The sequence below is a fragment of the Pogoniulus pusillus genome, chromosome 5 (assembly GCF_015220805.1).
Source record: "Pogoniulus pusillus isolate bPogPus1 chromosome 5, bPogPus1.pri, whole genome shotgun sequence".
Classification (NCBI taxonomy): domain Eukaryota; kingdom Metazoa; phylum Chordata; class Aves; order Piciformes; family Lybiidae; genus Pogoniulus; species Pogoniulus pusillus.
In genome coordinates, this window is record NC_087268.1 from 3,906,045 (window position 1) to 3,924,712 (window position 18,668).

At 40.2% G+C, this 18,668-nt stretch overlaps 1 protein-coding gene across 8 annotated transcripts in view; it reads left to right on the forward strand.

Annotated features, from left to right (window-relative positions):
• TBL1X (transducin beta like 1 X-linked) overlaps positions 1-18,668 on the forward strand; it is a 198,685-nt gene that overhangs the window by 134,105 nt on the left and 45,912 nt on the right. For all 8 annotated transcript variants that reach the window (XM_064143035.1, XM_064143036.1, XM_064143037.1 and 5 more), the window contains one exon: positions 9,062-9,169. In XM_064143035.1, coding sequence (XP_063999105.1) covers positions 9,112-9,169 — 58 coding nt within the window. In that variant the 5' untranslated portion in view covers positions 9,062-9,111. The remainder of the gene's footprint in view (positions 1-9,061; positions 9,170-18,668) is intronic.

Here is an 18,668-nt window from a genome sequence, read left to right on the forward strand (position 1 = left end):
TCTGAAGATAATCACAAAGCATTGCACTACTCTTACCAGTAAGACAGAAAGCCAGGAAGACTTAAAATGTCAGAGAGATTGCCCCAGCCCTGATGCCCAATTCAAGCATGCAAAGGAAGAAGGATGGATGAAAAGTCACATACTATGTGAGATAGTGTTGTACAACTGGGATCTGTGCATGAATTTTTCTCTACTGTTTACAGAATCACAGAAGTGTCATGGTTGGAAGGGACATCAAGGATCATCTAGTTCCAATGCCCCTGCCATGGGCAGGGACACCTCACAGTAGATCAGGTTGCTCAGAGCCCCATCCAGCCTGGCCTTAAAAACTTCCATGGATGGGGCTTCCACCAGCTCCCTGGGCAACCTGTTCCAGTGTCTCTCCATCCTTATGTTGAAGAACTTCTAAGGTCTAATCCAAATCTCCCCTCCTCTAGCTTGGATCCATTCTCTCTAATCCTGTTATTACCTGACACCCTAACAAGTCCCTCACCAGCTTTCTTCTAGACCCCCTTTAGACCCCTTTCAGATGTTGGAAGGTCACAATAAGGCCACTTCTTGGAGTCTTCTCTCCAGACTGAACAACCCCAACTCTCTCAGCCTGCCCTCACAGGAGAGGTGCTCCAGCCCTGCAGTCTAGATATAGAGCATACAGACAAAAAGCTTAAAGAAAGAAAGAACAGTGTCTAAAGGTGGCACTTGAGGTGATTTCCATACGATGGAGATTTCTCAGCCTTGATTCTTTGTGTTGGTTTTTACAGAAAGCTTCTCTATAAAATGTTTAGCAATGTGAATGCAGAAAAGTGACTTCGAAATAAACTTCTACTCTGATGGTTGCTCAGACACTTCTGCAAGCATCCTTTGAAGGCAAGTTATGTCTATCTTTTCTCTTTTCACCTTCTAACAAGGGAAATAGTATTCTCTTTCCATAGAAATGGAGGCATTTAGTGACTGTTCTCAGACCAAATATAAACCAGGAGTAAAGCTAGTGAAGCTGGTGCCTTAAAAACTTTTAAAAGGAAAGGAAAGTCAACAGATTTCCACAAAGAATCAAATGTTGGAGGTGGAGACAGCAGGGAAATATACTGAATTTGTGTATTTCTTTTTCTATTGTTCCCTTGGTGCTGTCCTATATAATCCTTGTCCTTACGGCATTTACCAGTAACATTCTCTTAAAATCAGTGAGAGAAAACATTTAAGTATTTATAGCTTTAGTTAATATCTTTATTAATAGTTTATAACAAGATCTGCCATAATAAAAGTTTTAAATAGTTTCCATTACAATTCTTTGGTTTTATAGAGTCTAAAATTTGCAAAATACTTCTTCTAGGGAGGGAAACATTCCCTATTTTGAGTCTGAGAAGTATTTTTTTTCCTCAATTCAGAACATAATCCTTTAAGCTGTTTTGGAATTATAGGCAAATGGGAAAGATGTTTTTCCTTTGTGCAATCATGATAATAATTAATAAATAAATAAAATGCTCATCTACACTTTTAACAGTACTGCAGGGAAAGCAAGTTAGGGTTGAAATATGTGGTAAGATCTACTGCATTTGCTTGTTCTGAGGGAAAAAATTAAAATGAAGTTATAGATGACAGAAAAATAACATCAAACTGTTCCCAGCAACATCTGCTTAGCTTATTAGCAGGAACTAATAAAAACGCACCCCCTTAGTGATGTTGCTGCACATTGCCTTTGCCTGAGGCCATCCAGATAGCAACTAACCAGGCTGCTGCAGCTCCTGGCTGCCCTCTGGACCTCTGCAAATGTTTAACGTGGCTTTCACTCCCTGGACAGCCATGCAGCCCCTACTTAGGAGGGGTCAGGGATGTGCCCATCCTTTTCCCAGGTGTAGTGGACAGTGCTGGTGTTTCTCCTGTCCTCTACTTCTAGGGCCCTGTGTAGGGCCAACCTGCAAGGCTAAAACAATGTAGTTTTTAGCTCAAGGAAGGATGATGTTCTTCTATATCATCTTGTACATAGAGCTTTGCCAAATTCACGTGTTGGTTTTGTCAGGTAACTTTTAGGTGTTGTCTTGAGACAGGATGACTTTCATGTTTGGTCATTCACTAACTGCACCAGCATCAAGCCATCCTAAAATACATGAAATTCATATGTACATGAAATTGAAAGACAAGTTTCACTAAATACTTGGGGCTTGTGGGAAAGAAGTAACAACCACAACCTTACAGGTATGTGGACAAACAGGTCCTTCTGCATAGCATTGCTGCTCTGACTGTACTGCTGCCTCTTGCCTGCATAGCATTTCCCGTGCCCTGCACCTCCAGGACAAAGAATTGAAATATGAGATTATGGCTGTTCAGAGATCTCAAACAGCTTTATGCTTCCATCAGTGGCATCACCTCACAGATCTTGCACAGCCATGCACCTGCCATGCCTGTCCATACCATGTTGTGTGGCAGAGATACCTACTATATCTGTTGCTGACACAGATACCTGCAGCTGCAACCAGAAAGATGATAGTGATCTGGTTTTTAAACAAGTATTTACCCTTAGGGTGGTATAGGAAGTGGTTTACATAAGGAACATGGTAAATGCCATACATGGATGTTTTATCCTTATCTTACTCTTCAACAGTAAGGTGCACAAGCAAAACATAACTAGATTATGCAACCTAGTGAAATGCTCTGATGTGTTGGAAAAACTCAGCATTTCCCACCCCCACCCCCCACTACCAGAGTTGCACCATTTTAAACAGCAAAGCTGCAGGATAAAAGTAAAATTTGATAAAAAGGCCTTGTTCAGGTACTTTCTCTTTGGAGCAAGGCCTTCAGGCTCTCTCTCTTGCTCTTCCAAGATCATCAGTCTTGTGTTCCTTGCTCTGTCATTGCCTCATTTACATTGGTATCACGGACGCTAACCCCCGCTGCCCATGCAATGGGTGGCTCAGGGACATCCAGAGGTTTCTGGAAGCTTCTCTTCTGTCCCAGCCACATAGCACCACTTCAGAGGCAAATGTTTTATATACTGGATGAACCATGGCCTATTTCATCACAGTCAAGTGTCTATGTCCATTTTTGTAGCCCAGCTCTAGATGAAGTTTTAGTGGATCTTTAGTGTTAGGTGTCAGAGAAATTATGGAGAGCTTTATTCTGAATATTTTGGGATGTTTATTTCTAAAGGTTGAGCTGTGTTGTTTCACTCACATCTGCTATGAAATAAAGAAAATGAAACAGGTATAACTAGTTCTAGTAGAATCTCATCATATTCCATTCACCTCGATGGCCTGCAAATGTGAAGCACAGATTAAAACTGTAAAACTTAGTGTTTGCTGCTTTTGGGTTTGTTGAGGTTTTAGTAAGAATCCACGTATACGAAGTGAAATCATAGAATCATAGAATCAACCAGGTTGGAAGAGACCTCCAAGATCAGCCAGTCCAACCTAGCACCCAGCCCTATCCAATCAACTAGACCATGGCACCAAGTGCCTCAGCCAGGCTTTTCTTGAAGACCTCCAGGGACGGTGCCTCCACCACCTCCCTGGGCAGCCCATTCCAATGGGAAATCACTCTCTCTGTGAAGAACTTCTTCCCAATATCCAGCCTATACCTACCCTGGCACAACTTGAGACTGTCCCCCCTTGTTCTATTGCTGTGTTAAATAGTGTTAACACACTGGTCCTCCTGCCAAAGTTTTTTAAAAGCACATCTTGATAGAGCAGTTGCATCACCTTTTTATTGTTGCAATCTTCCTTAACTGTTTTGTGGAGAGCTGTTTCTAAGATTTAAAGCACCTTTCTTGTTGCATTACGTGCATTAAATGCATGCTCACAGAAACCTGTAACTGCACAATCAGAAGATCATGTATTTTAGCCTAATTGGTTTTAAATGAGTGGGTATATACCATTGTCCCCCAGTTTGTCCTGACAGCCATTTGTGCTCATGTCAGGAAGAAAATCCTGGTTCTGTTTAGTGGCTACATTCCCAGCTCTGTCCAGTTGTTTCAAGACTGAGATGAGCTATCTTCATTCCCAGGCTAAATCAAATCATCTGTTCTGATTTCTCAAGTCTCAATAATTCCTTCCCCTGTTTTCATTTAATTTGCAAAATACAGAACTACTGTCAACCTTTACTCTCCCTTCAAACTTACCTTTGGCTTCCTGGAGCTTTTCATGTAATATTCTAGAGCAAACAATTCTTTTAATGTTTTTTTACAGAGAAAAAAAAATGAAGTTACATCTTCTTAGAACTAAGCTATAAAAAGGTATGGCACAATAGCACTAATTAAGAAGAGCAGTTGGTTTTGTTTGCTTTTTTATTCCCTTAGCAAAGTGCCAAAAAGAAAGATCAATACAGGAAAACCCAACACTTTGCACCAAAGGGAGCTGGAAAAGATCCAGCTGAACTTTTAGAACTGGAATGCTGGAGGCTGATGTAATTAAGTAAACCAGCTGAGAACCAAAAAGTAACCTGATCAAACAATGAGATTCTAAGCATGAAAGAGCAGATGAAGTAGGGTTTGCTGTGAATTTAGTGATGAAAGGCTTGTCTCTTGTTGGCAATTAGTTATTTTGTGCTGGCAATTGGTGATTAATTGAAAAATGTTTGAATAGCACTCAGAAATTACTCATTTAAAATAAATATATATGGTTTTGGTTACAGATGGCTTTTCAGTTTGAAGTTAAATATATCATTCAAAGAAAAGCAGCACTCGTGCAGAAATAAAGTTTTCTGCAATGATGACCCCAAAGTCTTTAACTGATCAAGTTATTTTCATAAATATTTTTGTATTAAGTTGAGTTTTTTAAATTATTTTCATATTTCACAGGATGAAGTATTATTTCATTAACATTTTCTACAATACAGGAGAACTATTTTGATAGTTCACCACAGATTTCTAAAAGTACAGGACTTTGTACCTGAACAAAGTTCTTTTTTTTTTTCATTTAAATGAAAACCCCATTTTTGTCAGATTTACTGACACAGTGCTTGATTCATTCAAGTGACTTCTTCAAGACAGCCTCGCAGATTCATTGTTCACTGCCACACAATTACAGTTGTGATTCCTTCTACCTCCTCTTCCATTGGCACCTGATTTTGAGCACATACATTAGCATTCATTACTCAGCCTGGAGAAGAGGAGGCTCAGGGGTGACCTCATTGCTGTCTACAACTACCTGAAGGGAGGCTGTAGCCAGGTGGGGGTTGGTCTCTTCTCGCACGCAACCAGCAATAGAACAAGGAGACGCAGTCTCAAGTTGTGCTGGGGGAAGTCTAGGCTGGATGTTAGGAGGAAGCTGTTGGCAGAGAGAGTGATTGGCATTGGAATGGGCTGCCCAGGGAGGTGGTGGAGTCACCGTCCCTGGAGGTGTTGAAGCAAAGCCTGGCTGAGGCACTTAGTGCCATGGTCTAGTTGACTGGCTAGGGCTGGGTGCTAGGTTGGACTGGATGATCTTGGAGGTCTCTTCCAACCTGCTTGATTCTACAAAAACACATGGGATAAAGGAAGTGCAATCCTTGAGTAAGAGGATGGGATATAAATAAACTATTCTTAGTTGACCTGGCTACCACTGTGCTGGACTATAGCTATACACAAGACTGCCTTCACCGAAGCCACTTGCATGGTCTATTATGAAGATTCCCTGTGCTCCAAGAGGGTTTAATTTGGTCCAGTGAGATGCACTGATGCCCGGAGCACAGGGTAGTGAGCTTTGCTGGATTCTGCCCAACTCCAGATGGATGACTTGGTTCAGCAAAAACCAAGCAGCTCTAGAAGCACAGTGTTAGCATGGCTGAGCTCATAATCCATCTTTTCACCTCTGTATAGGAAATGTTTTGGCAAACCTGTCCAAGCAGAACTGAGAGTTGAATGTTTGTTTAAAATAAGTGTTAAATTTAATTTTATGTGATCTTGACAATGCTTGGAATCCATTATGCTTTGGGAAGCCACGATGGGCTGAGATGACATATTTGGATGTTATCAAATACCTGCAGAGTCAGAACACAATTTTTTTTAAGATGAGATGGAAGTAAATGGAACTTCCTGTTACATGTAATTGGGTGCAGGAAAAAGTAAAGACATTTCAGACTCATCTGAAGCTTTTTTGGTAGATCCTCCTGACGTTGTGAAGAATTAAGATGTTATTGCTGGTTTAAATGTGAAACATCTACAAAGGCAGGTTGGTGTTGTTGATAATGTATTTATTTTTAAAAGCTATCAATATAAGTAATACTTGTCCCCAGTCACAAAAGGAGACCATCAATTAGCAGAAATTATCACAACAATAACTAAAGCTTTCTGTGATTTTTCTACAAAGTTTTCCTTTCTACTTTTAAATAAGCCATACTGAGGGGGAGGCTATTTTTTTTTTGTTTGGAATTGGAGATAGACAGAAGATAAGTATGTTCCTCTCCTCCCCACCGTGTTTATTGTAGCCTCTTTTATTTGGGTTATTTATCTGCAGAGAAGGAGGAAATCAAAAACAGCATTAATGAAATTGAGCACAGTCTTTCATCGCTCAGCCAAATTTCTATTGAATAGATTTCTCTGGGTTTAAGCCAAGATCAGTGTGTTGCTTTGGATGGGTAAAAGCTTTACAGTTGTGTACCTAATTGCTGCACTGGCATCTGTGGGCGGGAAGAAATCTTAAATGTACGAGTGGGGCTCATCTGGTTATTTATGGCACAGTAACAACATGTATAAAGATATGATCCGACACATATGTCAAAGTAATTTCTGTTGACTGACTTCAGGGAAAATGCATTGCAAATCCAACTCCTTGGTGTGCTTGGGGTTCTGCTACAAAGGTAGCTTCTGTAGAGTATTTTCTGGGGCTGTCAGACTACTTATTTTTCAGTCAGGCAAAATGGTTTTCTCTAGTTTCTCATTTATCTGGTTTCAATTATTGTTTTTAAAGTAGTCTTTAGAAAAAGCAAGCAAAAAGCAACACTCCTCCTTTCCCTTCCTTTTCCCAAAGGAACCCTCTGTATGTGAGAAATACCATGCTAGTGTCTTAAATTAGCAGGATGCATCCAGAAACACCATTCGTGGTTACTTGATCTTTTTTTTTCTTACTGAAGTTCATTTTGCCACAAAATACGTCACTGCTGAAACTCAGTTTTTGCAAGAGGTCTCATCTTTACCAACTTTCCTGCCACCAAATTCTGAAACTGCTCTTTTAAAAATGTTTTTAGAAGTGGTATGTTAGGTGCTGGCTATTAGGGTTTCTTGATTTGTTGTTACCTTGGCCATAGCAGCAATACAGATACATTTTAAGTACTCAGGGATGAAAATGGTCTTCACTGTTGCCATGAATATCTGTCTTGTTATTCATTGAATGGTGGTGGTTATACAAAAAGGAGCACAGGGATTCATTAATTATTCAGAACTAAGTCTGTTTCCCTGGAAGAAATTAGTCTAAAGTTATATTGAAAGTGGTGCTTTCATTGCCTGCAGTTGCCAACGCTGCTAACTAAAGATCTGACACCTACCAGTGCTACCGTTCCCCTGATCCTGTGGGAGAGAAGTCTGAGTCCATTTTTCAGATGAGGGATTGAGGAGAAAAGAGACTGAATGGCTTCCCAGGGCAATACGTGGCATGTGTGGCAGGGCTGGATGCTGGATACAGCTGATGTTGTCCTCAGCCAGAATCTTGGCAGAAAGTGATCATCCTTTCCAAAGCAGATGAAATTTTCCTCACCAAGACTGCACGACTGTCAGTATCTTGTTTCTTCTTGTTCCCTGTGAAGTACAAACTGTAATAATAAAGACTAAAATACTGGAGGAAGATGTTTCCCAAATTAGCAGGCTCTGGTTTCTTACGGAAAACCAGCATCCAAGCCATTGATGAAATATAGCAGCCCAGGAGAATAAAAGGCTTACCAGGGTTTGAAAGACCTCCATTTACATAAATATGCAAAGACATCTGTTACAGTCATGAGTGACCTGCTGGTTTAAATCATCAGCAGGGGAAACTTGTAGGCAATCAGCATCGCCTGCAGTAGCAGGTGCTGCTTTAGGCAACAGGAATTACTGAAGAGTTTTTCTATGAACAAAGACCTTTCCACTTGCCAAGAAGAGACATAAGGGAAATTGAAACAAATGGCACACGCCTACGGTCTTTCGTTTGTAGTACAGGAGAGCGTCGAGTGTGCTTCTGTGTCCAGACCTTTATGTGATTACTTACAGGTATGGTATGTCTGACTAAGATTCAAAGTTTATGTCTGAGAAATACTTAGGCTTTTAAAACCAAACTACTTCGGTCCAATTCACGCAGAGAAATGAATCATCGTGATTTAATGGAAAATATTCAAACCCAATTTATCATCTAAAAAACACCGTTTTCATTACCAAGGTATATGCCCAAAATAGTAAGGCAAAACTGCCATCCTACAGGTTGTGATTACTTAAGTGAATAATGGAAGTTTAGTTCTTGTTCAGCATTAATCAGCAGAGACATTATAACTTTATATAATACCATGATATTTGCATTCCTTGTTGACACAAGGTATGTGATGTTCCTCTCCTTATTTCTGTCTCTCTCTTTGCCCCCACCCACACCGTAATAATATTTGTAATCTCATCTTAAATACAAATTTATTTCTGTTTTATGAGAAATTTAAGTTCACTGCATAACATGGTTTGTTAAGGGAAGAATCTGTCTTTTCAGTGGGTGAAGTACTGGTCAGAAAACAGTGACACATTTCAGAGTGCAAGAAGGTTTGTTTGGTGTGTTATACATGACTGTGATTGACAGCAATTCTGAAAACAAAATGCTCACACAGTAGAAAGGAGTATCTGAGGAGCCTGTAGCAAACCCACAGAAGTAAAGGAGTTGACATTTGCAAAAGCTCTCAAGACTTAAAATGCTTCCCCCCTCCGATTCCTTCATGTATGTTAAGTACTGGTCTTTAATACAGGGTACAGAACAACTTGAGTACTTGCTTCCTTTTAATGTGTGCCCCTTGTCAAGACATAACAGTTCTAATAACTATGTGAAGTCTTTATATACCTTAACAATTTCCACCTCTGCTTTGATAACAAATTTAATAATAAATCAGGATAATCCAAAACCTATTCTTTTCTTTTCTCTTTGAACAGAGCGTGGATCACACTTCTCGTAAACCTCATCATATTGAGGTTGGGCTAAGATGAGCATAACCAGTGACGAAGTGAATTTCTTGGTGTATCGCTATCTCCAGGAATCAGGTACATTTCCTGTCTTCACTCCCAACTTCAGGTCATAGCTGAAATGGGAAAATTGGCTTTTTGCACAGTGTTGCTTTAGGACTGTTGCATCAGGTGTTTCAGATTGATGATTCAGTCTGCAAGAAAAGACTGGCTGAGGCACTTAGTGCCATGGTCTAGTTGATTGGTTAGGGCTGGGTGCTAGGTTGGACTGGATGATCTTGGAGGGCTCTTCCAACCTGGTTGATTCTATTATTCTATTCTATTCTATGAGCAGACGAGGTAGCTCTTGCACAAAGCCACATTTCTTGGAAATCATGGTCTCAAACATAACATAAGTGCAAACATACCCAGGTATACAGTAAACACTGCACTGAGGCCAAACAAGGAATTAAATTTGTGTTAAATCTTTTTGCAGAGTTATATCATCTCAGCCAAAGTAATTTTTAGCAACACAGGCAGAAAGCACATGGATTTTGTAGCTTTTTGCTTAACTACTTGAAATAGTTCTGTCAGATACTTAAGTAAAGAGGGATTGTCCAAACTGGTTTTATATTGTCTGTGAATGGGAATATGAGTGTAAGACTGTAATGAGAGTAATTACGTGTGTAAACTGGGCTGTGCGAGTGTCAATGCAGGTCTTTGTCACTTTCACCTCTATCTGTTTTTGTATCGGAAAATAAAGTCTATAGAAGGCTTTTTGGTTTAGGATGAAAGCTTCATCTTTTAGTCAAAAAAAAAAACTGGAACAGAAACTTTGTTTTGGGGTCTTTTTTGATCTTTTAACCTTAGTTCATCACTTTGACTGCAAGAATAGGTTCTCTTTACTAATAGAAAAAGTTCTGTTCATGCAGAGATGGTAGAGGAGGTACCATCTTAGCCAGTGATGACAAAGATGGTACCTCTGACAAAGCATTTATAGCCAGGATCCCAGTTTACTTGGTACTGAGCCTATGTTCTGGGTTGTCTACAGCAGGATGGACTATAAAAATATGCTGAAACAAACAAACACAAAATTCTGTGAAAATACATGTCCTGCCAGAACACTTGAGCTTACCCTAAAGCTGGCTTCTCCAGACCTGAGGTGTCTCAGACAGGGGACCAGAATCCCAGCAGGTGAACTGCAGTGGTCTAGCCTGCTGCTGTTGGTTGTTATAACTGGCATTTATTAGACAAGATCTTTTGATTTGTTCCTTCTACATGCCAGACTATTTCATTCCAAGGAATCTCCTGAAACTGAGGAGTTCTGTAATACTTTTTCAGAATTCAGTCTTTTAAAACAGTTCTTTGAGAGTCCAACTGTGTCCCATGTGGCTCTTTTCTCACATTGTATTCTTCTCTCTGATAACAAAGCTTATTAAAAATTGTCTAGTTCTGGCAGGCAGTGAAATGGAACAAAGACAGGAACTAACGAAAAACTAAAATTTCATTCTGACAAAACTTTTGTCTTTTAAATAATCTATTGAGTACCACACCAGAAAGGGCTTTTGGACATGGAAGCAGTGCACAAGTACACATAACCAAAGCCTAAAGAATCCTGAATTTGGTTTACATTGTCCTATTGGTACTGTCAGTAATTCTATATAAGATTGTATTGATACAGTAATCTTCCCTGATGTGAAAGTAAGAGACAGTCTTTTTTATCCCTCGTGATTGATAAGTAGGTGGATTAGTGTTGTGTGGTGATTCAGAAGTAGGCTTTAGAAATTCAGTCAAGAGTGATGGTATCATCCAAATATCAGGACAATGTTCTTCCAGGCAGCCTGTCTCCCATAAGCAAGCAATCACTTGCCATTTTAGGGAGGGCTTCACATACAAGTGTTCATACTGATTGCAAGGTACCTTCTTACGCAAAGCACACAATATTTGTCTTACTTAATTCACACCTACTGAAAATATTCATGAAACACTGTATTCCCAGTGTTCTGTTGTATTTTACCAATTTAAGAAGAGCAGAATTTGAAGTTAAATATTTGAGGATACATTCAAATATGCTTCCAACTGAGCATATTGAAATCTAGATGGTAAGTATTGGTTTAGTACTTGATAGTTCACTAGTAATTCCGTTCGACAAGTGCAGATGGGAAAGAGAAAGCCAAGAGACAACTCAATAGGAGCTAGCTTGCCAGGCAGTCCAAGGTTTATTGAGAGCATCAGGCTTCAAGTTACAGAGCACAGACTTATTGGTTAGGGTGAGCAAAGTGAGCATGAACCCAGCATGCAATGCAGTACATCTAAAGATTGTCATTTGCATGTTCCTCCTATTTCCCTCCTAATCTGGACACAGTCCCACAGAAGCTGTTTATCAGAAGGCTCAAGGACAAATTCCTTTTGAGCTCCCTCACATACACTGCTGTGGCTTACTGCTACTTAGACCTCACATCAAGGGCTTGATTGGACAAGCTTCTAGGGGCTCGTGTCCCCTATTTTGCAGCCATTTCCCAATAGACAAGTGCTACAACCGGTGATGAATCCACTAATCTAAGAAGTTTCTTACATTTGATTTGAATCTTCTCTCATACCATCATTGTTTTTTTTCAAAGAAGATTTTGTATCTGTATTTTCAGATAAAGTAGGATAATAAGACAGAATAAGCTGTTAGACAGCTTCTTGCCTTCCCACTTGCTAGTGTGAATGCCAGAGGATGTGAGAGCAGATGAAAGATGTGTAATCAATAACTGCGGAACTAATGCACGCCAAATTTAGAGGACTAATGTTTAAATATAATTTAAGTTCAACCACTTTGGAGTTTGCCAAAATTGAAGTTATTGATGCTAATTATTTATTAACATTAGCTGGACCCAGAGCTTCTAAAAATTATGTCAAACACGACCGCAGAAGTTGCTTACAGGACTGTGCCAAAGTTTACTGGGTTTTTTTTTCCAGACACCTGTCCTTTAATCTTATCATGTAAAATTTCCAGGATTTCCTGTAAAATGTAGGCAAATGGTAAGAGAAAGAGGTAAATAACAGAAAGAAATGCATATGGTGGAACAACTATATGAAAAGCAAACTGTCCCTGTAACATTTCAAGTTATTTTGTGGCCACAATGTGCAGAGGCATTTGAGATTGTTTAAAACATTAGCAAAGATACTGAGGAGTCCTTTACGCTTCCTTATGAAAATGCTGGCAGGTCATTCTAGTCCAGTTCAGTTCTTCTAAAACTGAAGTTGCAGTTTAAATTCAAGAATTATATTTCCTCCTTAATTCCCTAGAAAAGATTAGGAAGCTTGCACAGGAGAGTATTAACAGAGCTGAACTCTCTAAACCATTATTGTTGTTTTTTCATCAATCTTGGCATACCAAGAGGGGTTTCAGTGAACTGGAAACAGCAAACATTGTGCCAAAACTTTTAAAGGTTAAACAAAATGATCCAGGTAACTGTAGGTCAAGCAAAATCATTGGAAGGTTGCAACTAACTACCTCCAACAAAAAAAAAAATGAAGAGATGACATAATCCCTGATGCCAGCCAGCATGTTTTTATGGATAGATCTTGTTGAACAAACTTGATACTGCTTTTTCCAAGATCACAAATGAAGTTGACAGAGAATCATAGAATCAACCAGGTTGGAAGAGACCTCCAGGATCATCCAGGCCAACCTAGCACTCAGCCCTAGCCAGTCAACTAGACCATGGCAAAAAGTGCCTCATCCAGGCTTTGCTTGAACACCCCCAGTGACAGTGACTCCACCACCACCCTGGGCAGCCCATTCCAATGCCAATCACTCCCTCTACCAGGAACTTCCTCCTAACATCCAGCCTAGACTTCCCCTAGCACAACTTGAGACTGTGTCCCCTTGTTCTATTGCTGGTTGCCTGGGAGAAGAGGCCACCCCCCACCTGGCTACAACCTCCCTTCAGGTAGTTGTAGACAACAATGAGATATCCATGCTGATAATAACACACTTAGACTACTTTACAACATGTACTTAGTCTTGTTGACACTGTGGTTTTAAAACCAAAATTCAAAAACAGTATGTAAAATCAGGGTTATCAAATGTATTAAAAATAGGCTAACAGAACTATCTTGAAAAGCAATTAGAGATGGGGAATGTTAACCTCTAAGGTTGCTCCTAGTGGGAAGGCACAGGTATCTGTTCTTGGCATAATGCTCAATAGCTTTATCAGTTACCTGGAAGGAAATATAAAGTGATTCTCAAGTACATTTGCAGATGGAATGAGTGAGTTATATTGACTGATTGTGTGGTTTAAGTAGAAAAAATTACAGACAGAGAGGATGCTTTGAATTGCTGCTGATTGAGATGATGCCTGGTCCAGAAGCAGTGCAGTACAATCCCTTGAGTACAGGAGAAGTCTTGGACAGGCTAAGGCTGTATGTAATTGCCCAGCTGTATGAAAATAAATAAGCAAATAATTGCCTCTTCATGTAAGTGACTGTCTCAGGGTTTATCTATGCCTAGAAAAGCAAAGCAGTCAGGCATAATTTCCATTTAGGCTCCTTGGGATGATGGCAGAGGAGTTCCACTACTAAAGTGGCTACGTGTGGTCACTTCCACTGCAAGACTATGAATGCTCCCCTTTTTGAGGTGTGAAGAAATTGAGCGTCTAATTTCAGTTTAAGCTTTTTGTTTCCTATCCAAAAGTCAAGTCCTGAAATATTCAGTTTGCTTCTTTTTGAATATGAGCTTTTTGGTGTACAATTTAAAGTGGCACAATTCCTAAAAGTGGTGAGTCCTTCCAAGCATTATCTCGGGAGTCTAATGTTTAAAAGTCAGGTTTTGCTGATTTTCAGGTGTCTTGGTGAAAATGCTTGCCTTGGCTTTTGAAATCAGACCTAGGTTATCTCTAAATTCTAAATGTGGAAGTAGGAGTGCACAAAATCTGTCTGTGATTACAGCAGCAAATCAGGTTCACTGAGAAGAGTGAACAAGCTATACCAAACAAGCTATACCAAACGAGCCACAGTTCTGGCGTCAAATTATGTTGATTAAAATCTGCACCTCCTCAGACTCCTGAGAAGCATGTTTGTGCTAGCAGCCACCTTCACGGCTGACATAGTCCTTCTCTTGGCTTTCTTCATAGTGAAGAACTGTGTTTCTAAAACAGCTGCATAGAATTCAGAATATAGAGTTTTTTCCTTCCTCTTTGCCTGCCCAAAGGAGAAACAGATAATTATTTGGTTTTTGGAATAAAGGCCAGAGCAGTACAGTGCACTGAGAGTAATAAGGACTCCAAGGGAAACTGAAAGGAGGTGAGAAGGGGATAACGAAACCAGGGAAAATCAAATCTCTCACATACCTTTTAATTTAAATGTGCTGCCATCTGTTGTAGATGACAAAACCTATCATAGGTCCACATGCTACGAGAAATTACCTTCCCTACCCAGCCCAACATGTCAATTCAGTCGTTAAAGCTTTTTCAGATTTGGTATTTCTGATGCATTGATCGATGTAATTGTGTTCCTTTTCTAGCACTTACATGCATGTTGCAGTATGGAATCCTTATCTGAACATCAGGCCCCCAGCTGTCAGCAGCTTATACTGCTCCCTAGTAGGGCATTTATTGTAGTGGATATCTGGCAATGACTTGCTAGAGTTAAGGTTGTGTAACAGTTTCCATTCTTGCTCATACTTTTACTGTTCAGTTTGCTTTTTCCATGTTTTATGACATGACTTGATAAGCTGTTCCTTAGTGTACAGTCTGTACAATGTCCAAGATAATAAAAGCACTAGCTGAATGCTTGTGCTGAAAAGATGTCAATGGAATTTTTAGCTGCTAACTTGGAACAATTTACCATTATGTTTTAGAATTGTCATTTGTTTTCTTCCCAGCCATAAAAATGAAGGCAGCTAATAACGTAGCTGTTTTCCTTCTGTAGATTCAGGATCATAACAGTGTTTGGTTTGGTTGGTCTGTTTGGTTGACAGTTGACAGATTTTTCTTGGTTTTCCAAAAGATAATTTTTTCTCTCAGGTTTTAAACTTAGGCTCAAGGACACGCAGAGCACAAAATGTTTCTGCGAGTCACAGCACAAAATCCTTTATAGAGTAAGGCAAACTTTGGGCTTTCCTGTTAACCACATCCAGGACATCTTACTCTCATTCTGCCTTTGGGAATTCTGAGAAAATCCAAAACAGGGATATTTTGAATCTTCTGGAATTTCACCTTTGTGTTGTCCAAATAGATCCTAGCAGTTGGCACTGTGATAAATTACAATTTTTCCATTGGCCATTTGCATTTTTATTTTAAAGAAAGCAACAACATTTTAAGATATCTTGAATTTGACTCATTCTTTTTTTTAACAAAGAAAGATTATGCAAAATTGAAATATTGCACTTGGCTTGGGTAAGGTCTTAGGCAATAGTAAGTCAGTACTCCTTTCTTTTGAAATTGTGCCTTATTCACCAGTCTGTGCTTGTATTAGCACACCATGCTACCTCCTCATCCCTCCTTATCAATACCAGCCTGAGACTAATGGGCCTTTGGACATAGATTAGCCACTCAGAATGGCACTTTGCCAAACTTGACCATATTAGGTGGAGCCAGGGCTTTCATTTTCCTTTCCTGTGATTGCTTCCCCCAGCACAGAAGGAGGGGGAAGCAGAGGAACATGTCTGGACAAGCCAAGGTCCTTAGACTCAGTGACTCCAGGCCCTTTGTCCTCTTTCCCATGGTTGCTTCTCCCCACAGCAGAAGGAGGGGAGAGCAGAAGAACATGCTGGGGCAATCCAGGGCATGGATGAGCCCATTTTTGACCTACCACAACAGCTGTGTCCATCTGCGTTTTGAAAGATGCATAGTCCACAGCCTCCCTAGGCAGCTAATACTCAAGCACCCTCATGGTAAAAAAGTGGTTTATTTTGTTTCAGTGGAATAGTCATGTGTGTTTCAGTCTGTGCCCCTTGCCTCTTGCTCTGTTGCTGGACACCACTGAGTATAGCCTGGCTCTATCCTCTTTGCACCCTCCTCAGGTGTTTATACGCATGGGTACAGTCCCCTGTGATCTTCCCATTCTCCAAACTGAGCAGTCTCAACACTCTCAGCCTCACATTTGTATACCAGATGCTGCAGTCTGTTAATAATTTTTGTGGTCTTTTTGTTGGACTATATCCAGAATATGTCTGTGCCCAAAACTGGACACTACTCCAAATGTGTCTCACTAGGGTGGAGAAGAGGACAAGGATCCACTCCAGTGAGCTTCTCATTCAACTAGTCCAGCCTCTTGCTCAATGCTGGAGAGCTTCAAAGATCTTTTAAAGAACTTACATAAAGGTGATGTTGAATGTGATAGTTACTGGAATGCTCTTGAAGCTCTTTACGTAGTTGTGCTCTGATAACAGAATAGATACTTCTGTTAACCAAAGGAAAAATACATCCTTGAAATGGCACCCTGCCAGCCAAAGATAAAACACTCTATAGTGTCATTTCAGCCACAATCTTTGTCTGCATTATTTGTGTCTACATAGGTCTCATCACTGTCACTTGGTTCTCATGTATTCTGCCTGCAGTATAGAGTAGAGACGAAACTCAGCTGCCCTGGTACCAAGACAATTGTTTGTTTGCTTAGTTTCTCTTCACTCAGGTACTGTAACTGGGTGCTAAACAGGTGTTACTGAGTAAATAATACCTTTGTTTAAGGAAATATTTTTAAACTGGGTGTCTAAACCTAACCTTAGTGTTCTTATGCTTTAATTTTCTTGTTTGAAAGGGAAGTATTATGTACAGTACCTGACAGCACATGTTAAAAGGTTATAGTTGTAAAATGCGTTGAAACTCTGAGGAAAGACTACTACAACTGTGCTGGAACAATACTTAATTGTTTGGGTTGTTATTTCAAAGTACTGTGTATGATTTGTAGACGAGTTCATATTTCTAAATGAATGAGATGTTTATTATTCAGGAGCAGGGTTAAGACTGAAGGTAAGGATTCTTCCATCTTTTCAGCTGTACTATGGTGAGGCTTTGGAGCAATACACACTCCCTTTTTTGGTTCTCATGGTTTAGCAGAGATCTGATTTGTGGGCATGCAACCCTGTTTATATGATCTGTTATCCTCTTTAGGACCAGCCTACTCAATCAAAATAAATTGCTTAAGCTCAAATCAAGAGAGATGTTGAGGTGCTGGAATGTGTCCAGAGAAGGGCGACAAGGCTGGTGAGGGGCCTGGAGCACAAACCCTATGAGGAGAGGCTGAGGGAGCTGGGGTTGTGCAGCCTGGAGAAGAGGAGGCTCAGGAGTGACCTCATTGCTGTCTACAACTACCTGAAGGGAGGTTGGAGCCAGGTGGGAGTTAGTCTCTTCTGCCAGGCAACCAGCAATAGAACAAGGGGACACAGTCTCAAGTTGTGCCAGGGGAAGTCTAGGCTGAATGTTAGGAGGAAGTTGTTGCCAGAGAGAGTGATTGGCATTGGAATGGGCTGCCCAGGGAGGTGGTGGAGTCACCGTCCCTGGAGGTGTTCAAGCAAAGCCTGGATGAGACACTTAGTGCCATGGTCTAGTTGCCTGACTAGGGCTGGGTGCTAGGTTGGACTGGATGATCTTGTAGATCTCTTCCAACCTGGTTGATTCTATGATTCTATGATCCAAATCTCTGATACATTGGAAACTGGATATAGAACCAACTTTTGTGACTTTTCAGGAACTATTTGAGATAAAGATAAAGCCATTTTGTTGTCCTAGGAACCAGGGTATGTATTAGTGACTCTTGGTTAAGAACACTTAACCCAACAAAATCTTTTGGTTTAAGTAAAAGCATTTCCTAGTAGTCACTCCAGGATGAACATTCCTATCTAATGAGAAACCATCTGTACTTAGATGGATTGCATGTAATGCAGCATAATATGTATAACACACACACAATGCAACATAATATGCATGTAGTAAAAAATGGTGTATTGTCAAAGGGATATGTAAGGGGTTTTAATAAACTACTGCTCTGTTTTTTTAATCTCTCCCCTACTTTCTGTATTTTTCCTAAAGTGGGGAGTTACAAATCACCCCTCCTCACACCCAACCAGCAGGGCTGTATTAGGACTCCTTTTGTAGTCACCATCAGCAGAAACAGTCCTAATGCTGAAGTTTCTGAATGCCCAATGACTGTCAGCGGTGGTGCTCTACTTGCCACCGCTTAGAGGTGTATATTAGAACTGACAGAAGAACATAGCTCACAGAAATAAATTGTCTCTTCTGTAAATGATGCATGTCTCTTTGGATGTTTGGTTCCACAGACAGGGCTCAAAGATAAGTATATCCCATTAATGTAGAAGGAAAAGATTATGCTTTTCTCTTGCTGTGGCCTTCGTATGTTATTTCAAATCTTGCACACACTTGCATTAAACTCCTTGATCTGCCTTGACATTTATTCACAATTGTCAGTCTAATTTACACAGAGTGAGTGAAAAAGGGGATTATTTCAGGCCTTGTTTTCAAGAGAGTTTAAGTTTCTCTTTCCATTGCTCACGTTGTTTTCTTTCCGTGTCATATTTCTCTTTCTGTTAATGTGCATCCCTCAGAAAGGCTTAAACAGCAAGTGCCAAGTGCCACTCATCAAAAGATCA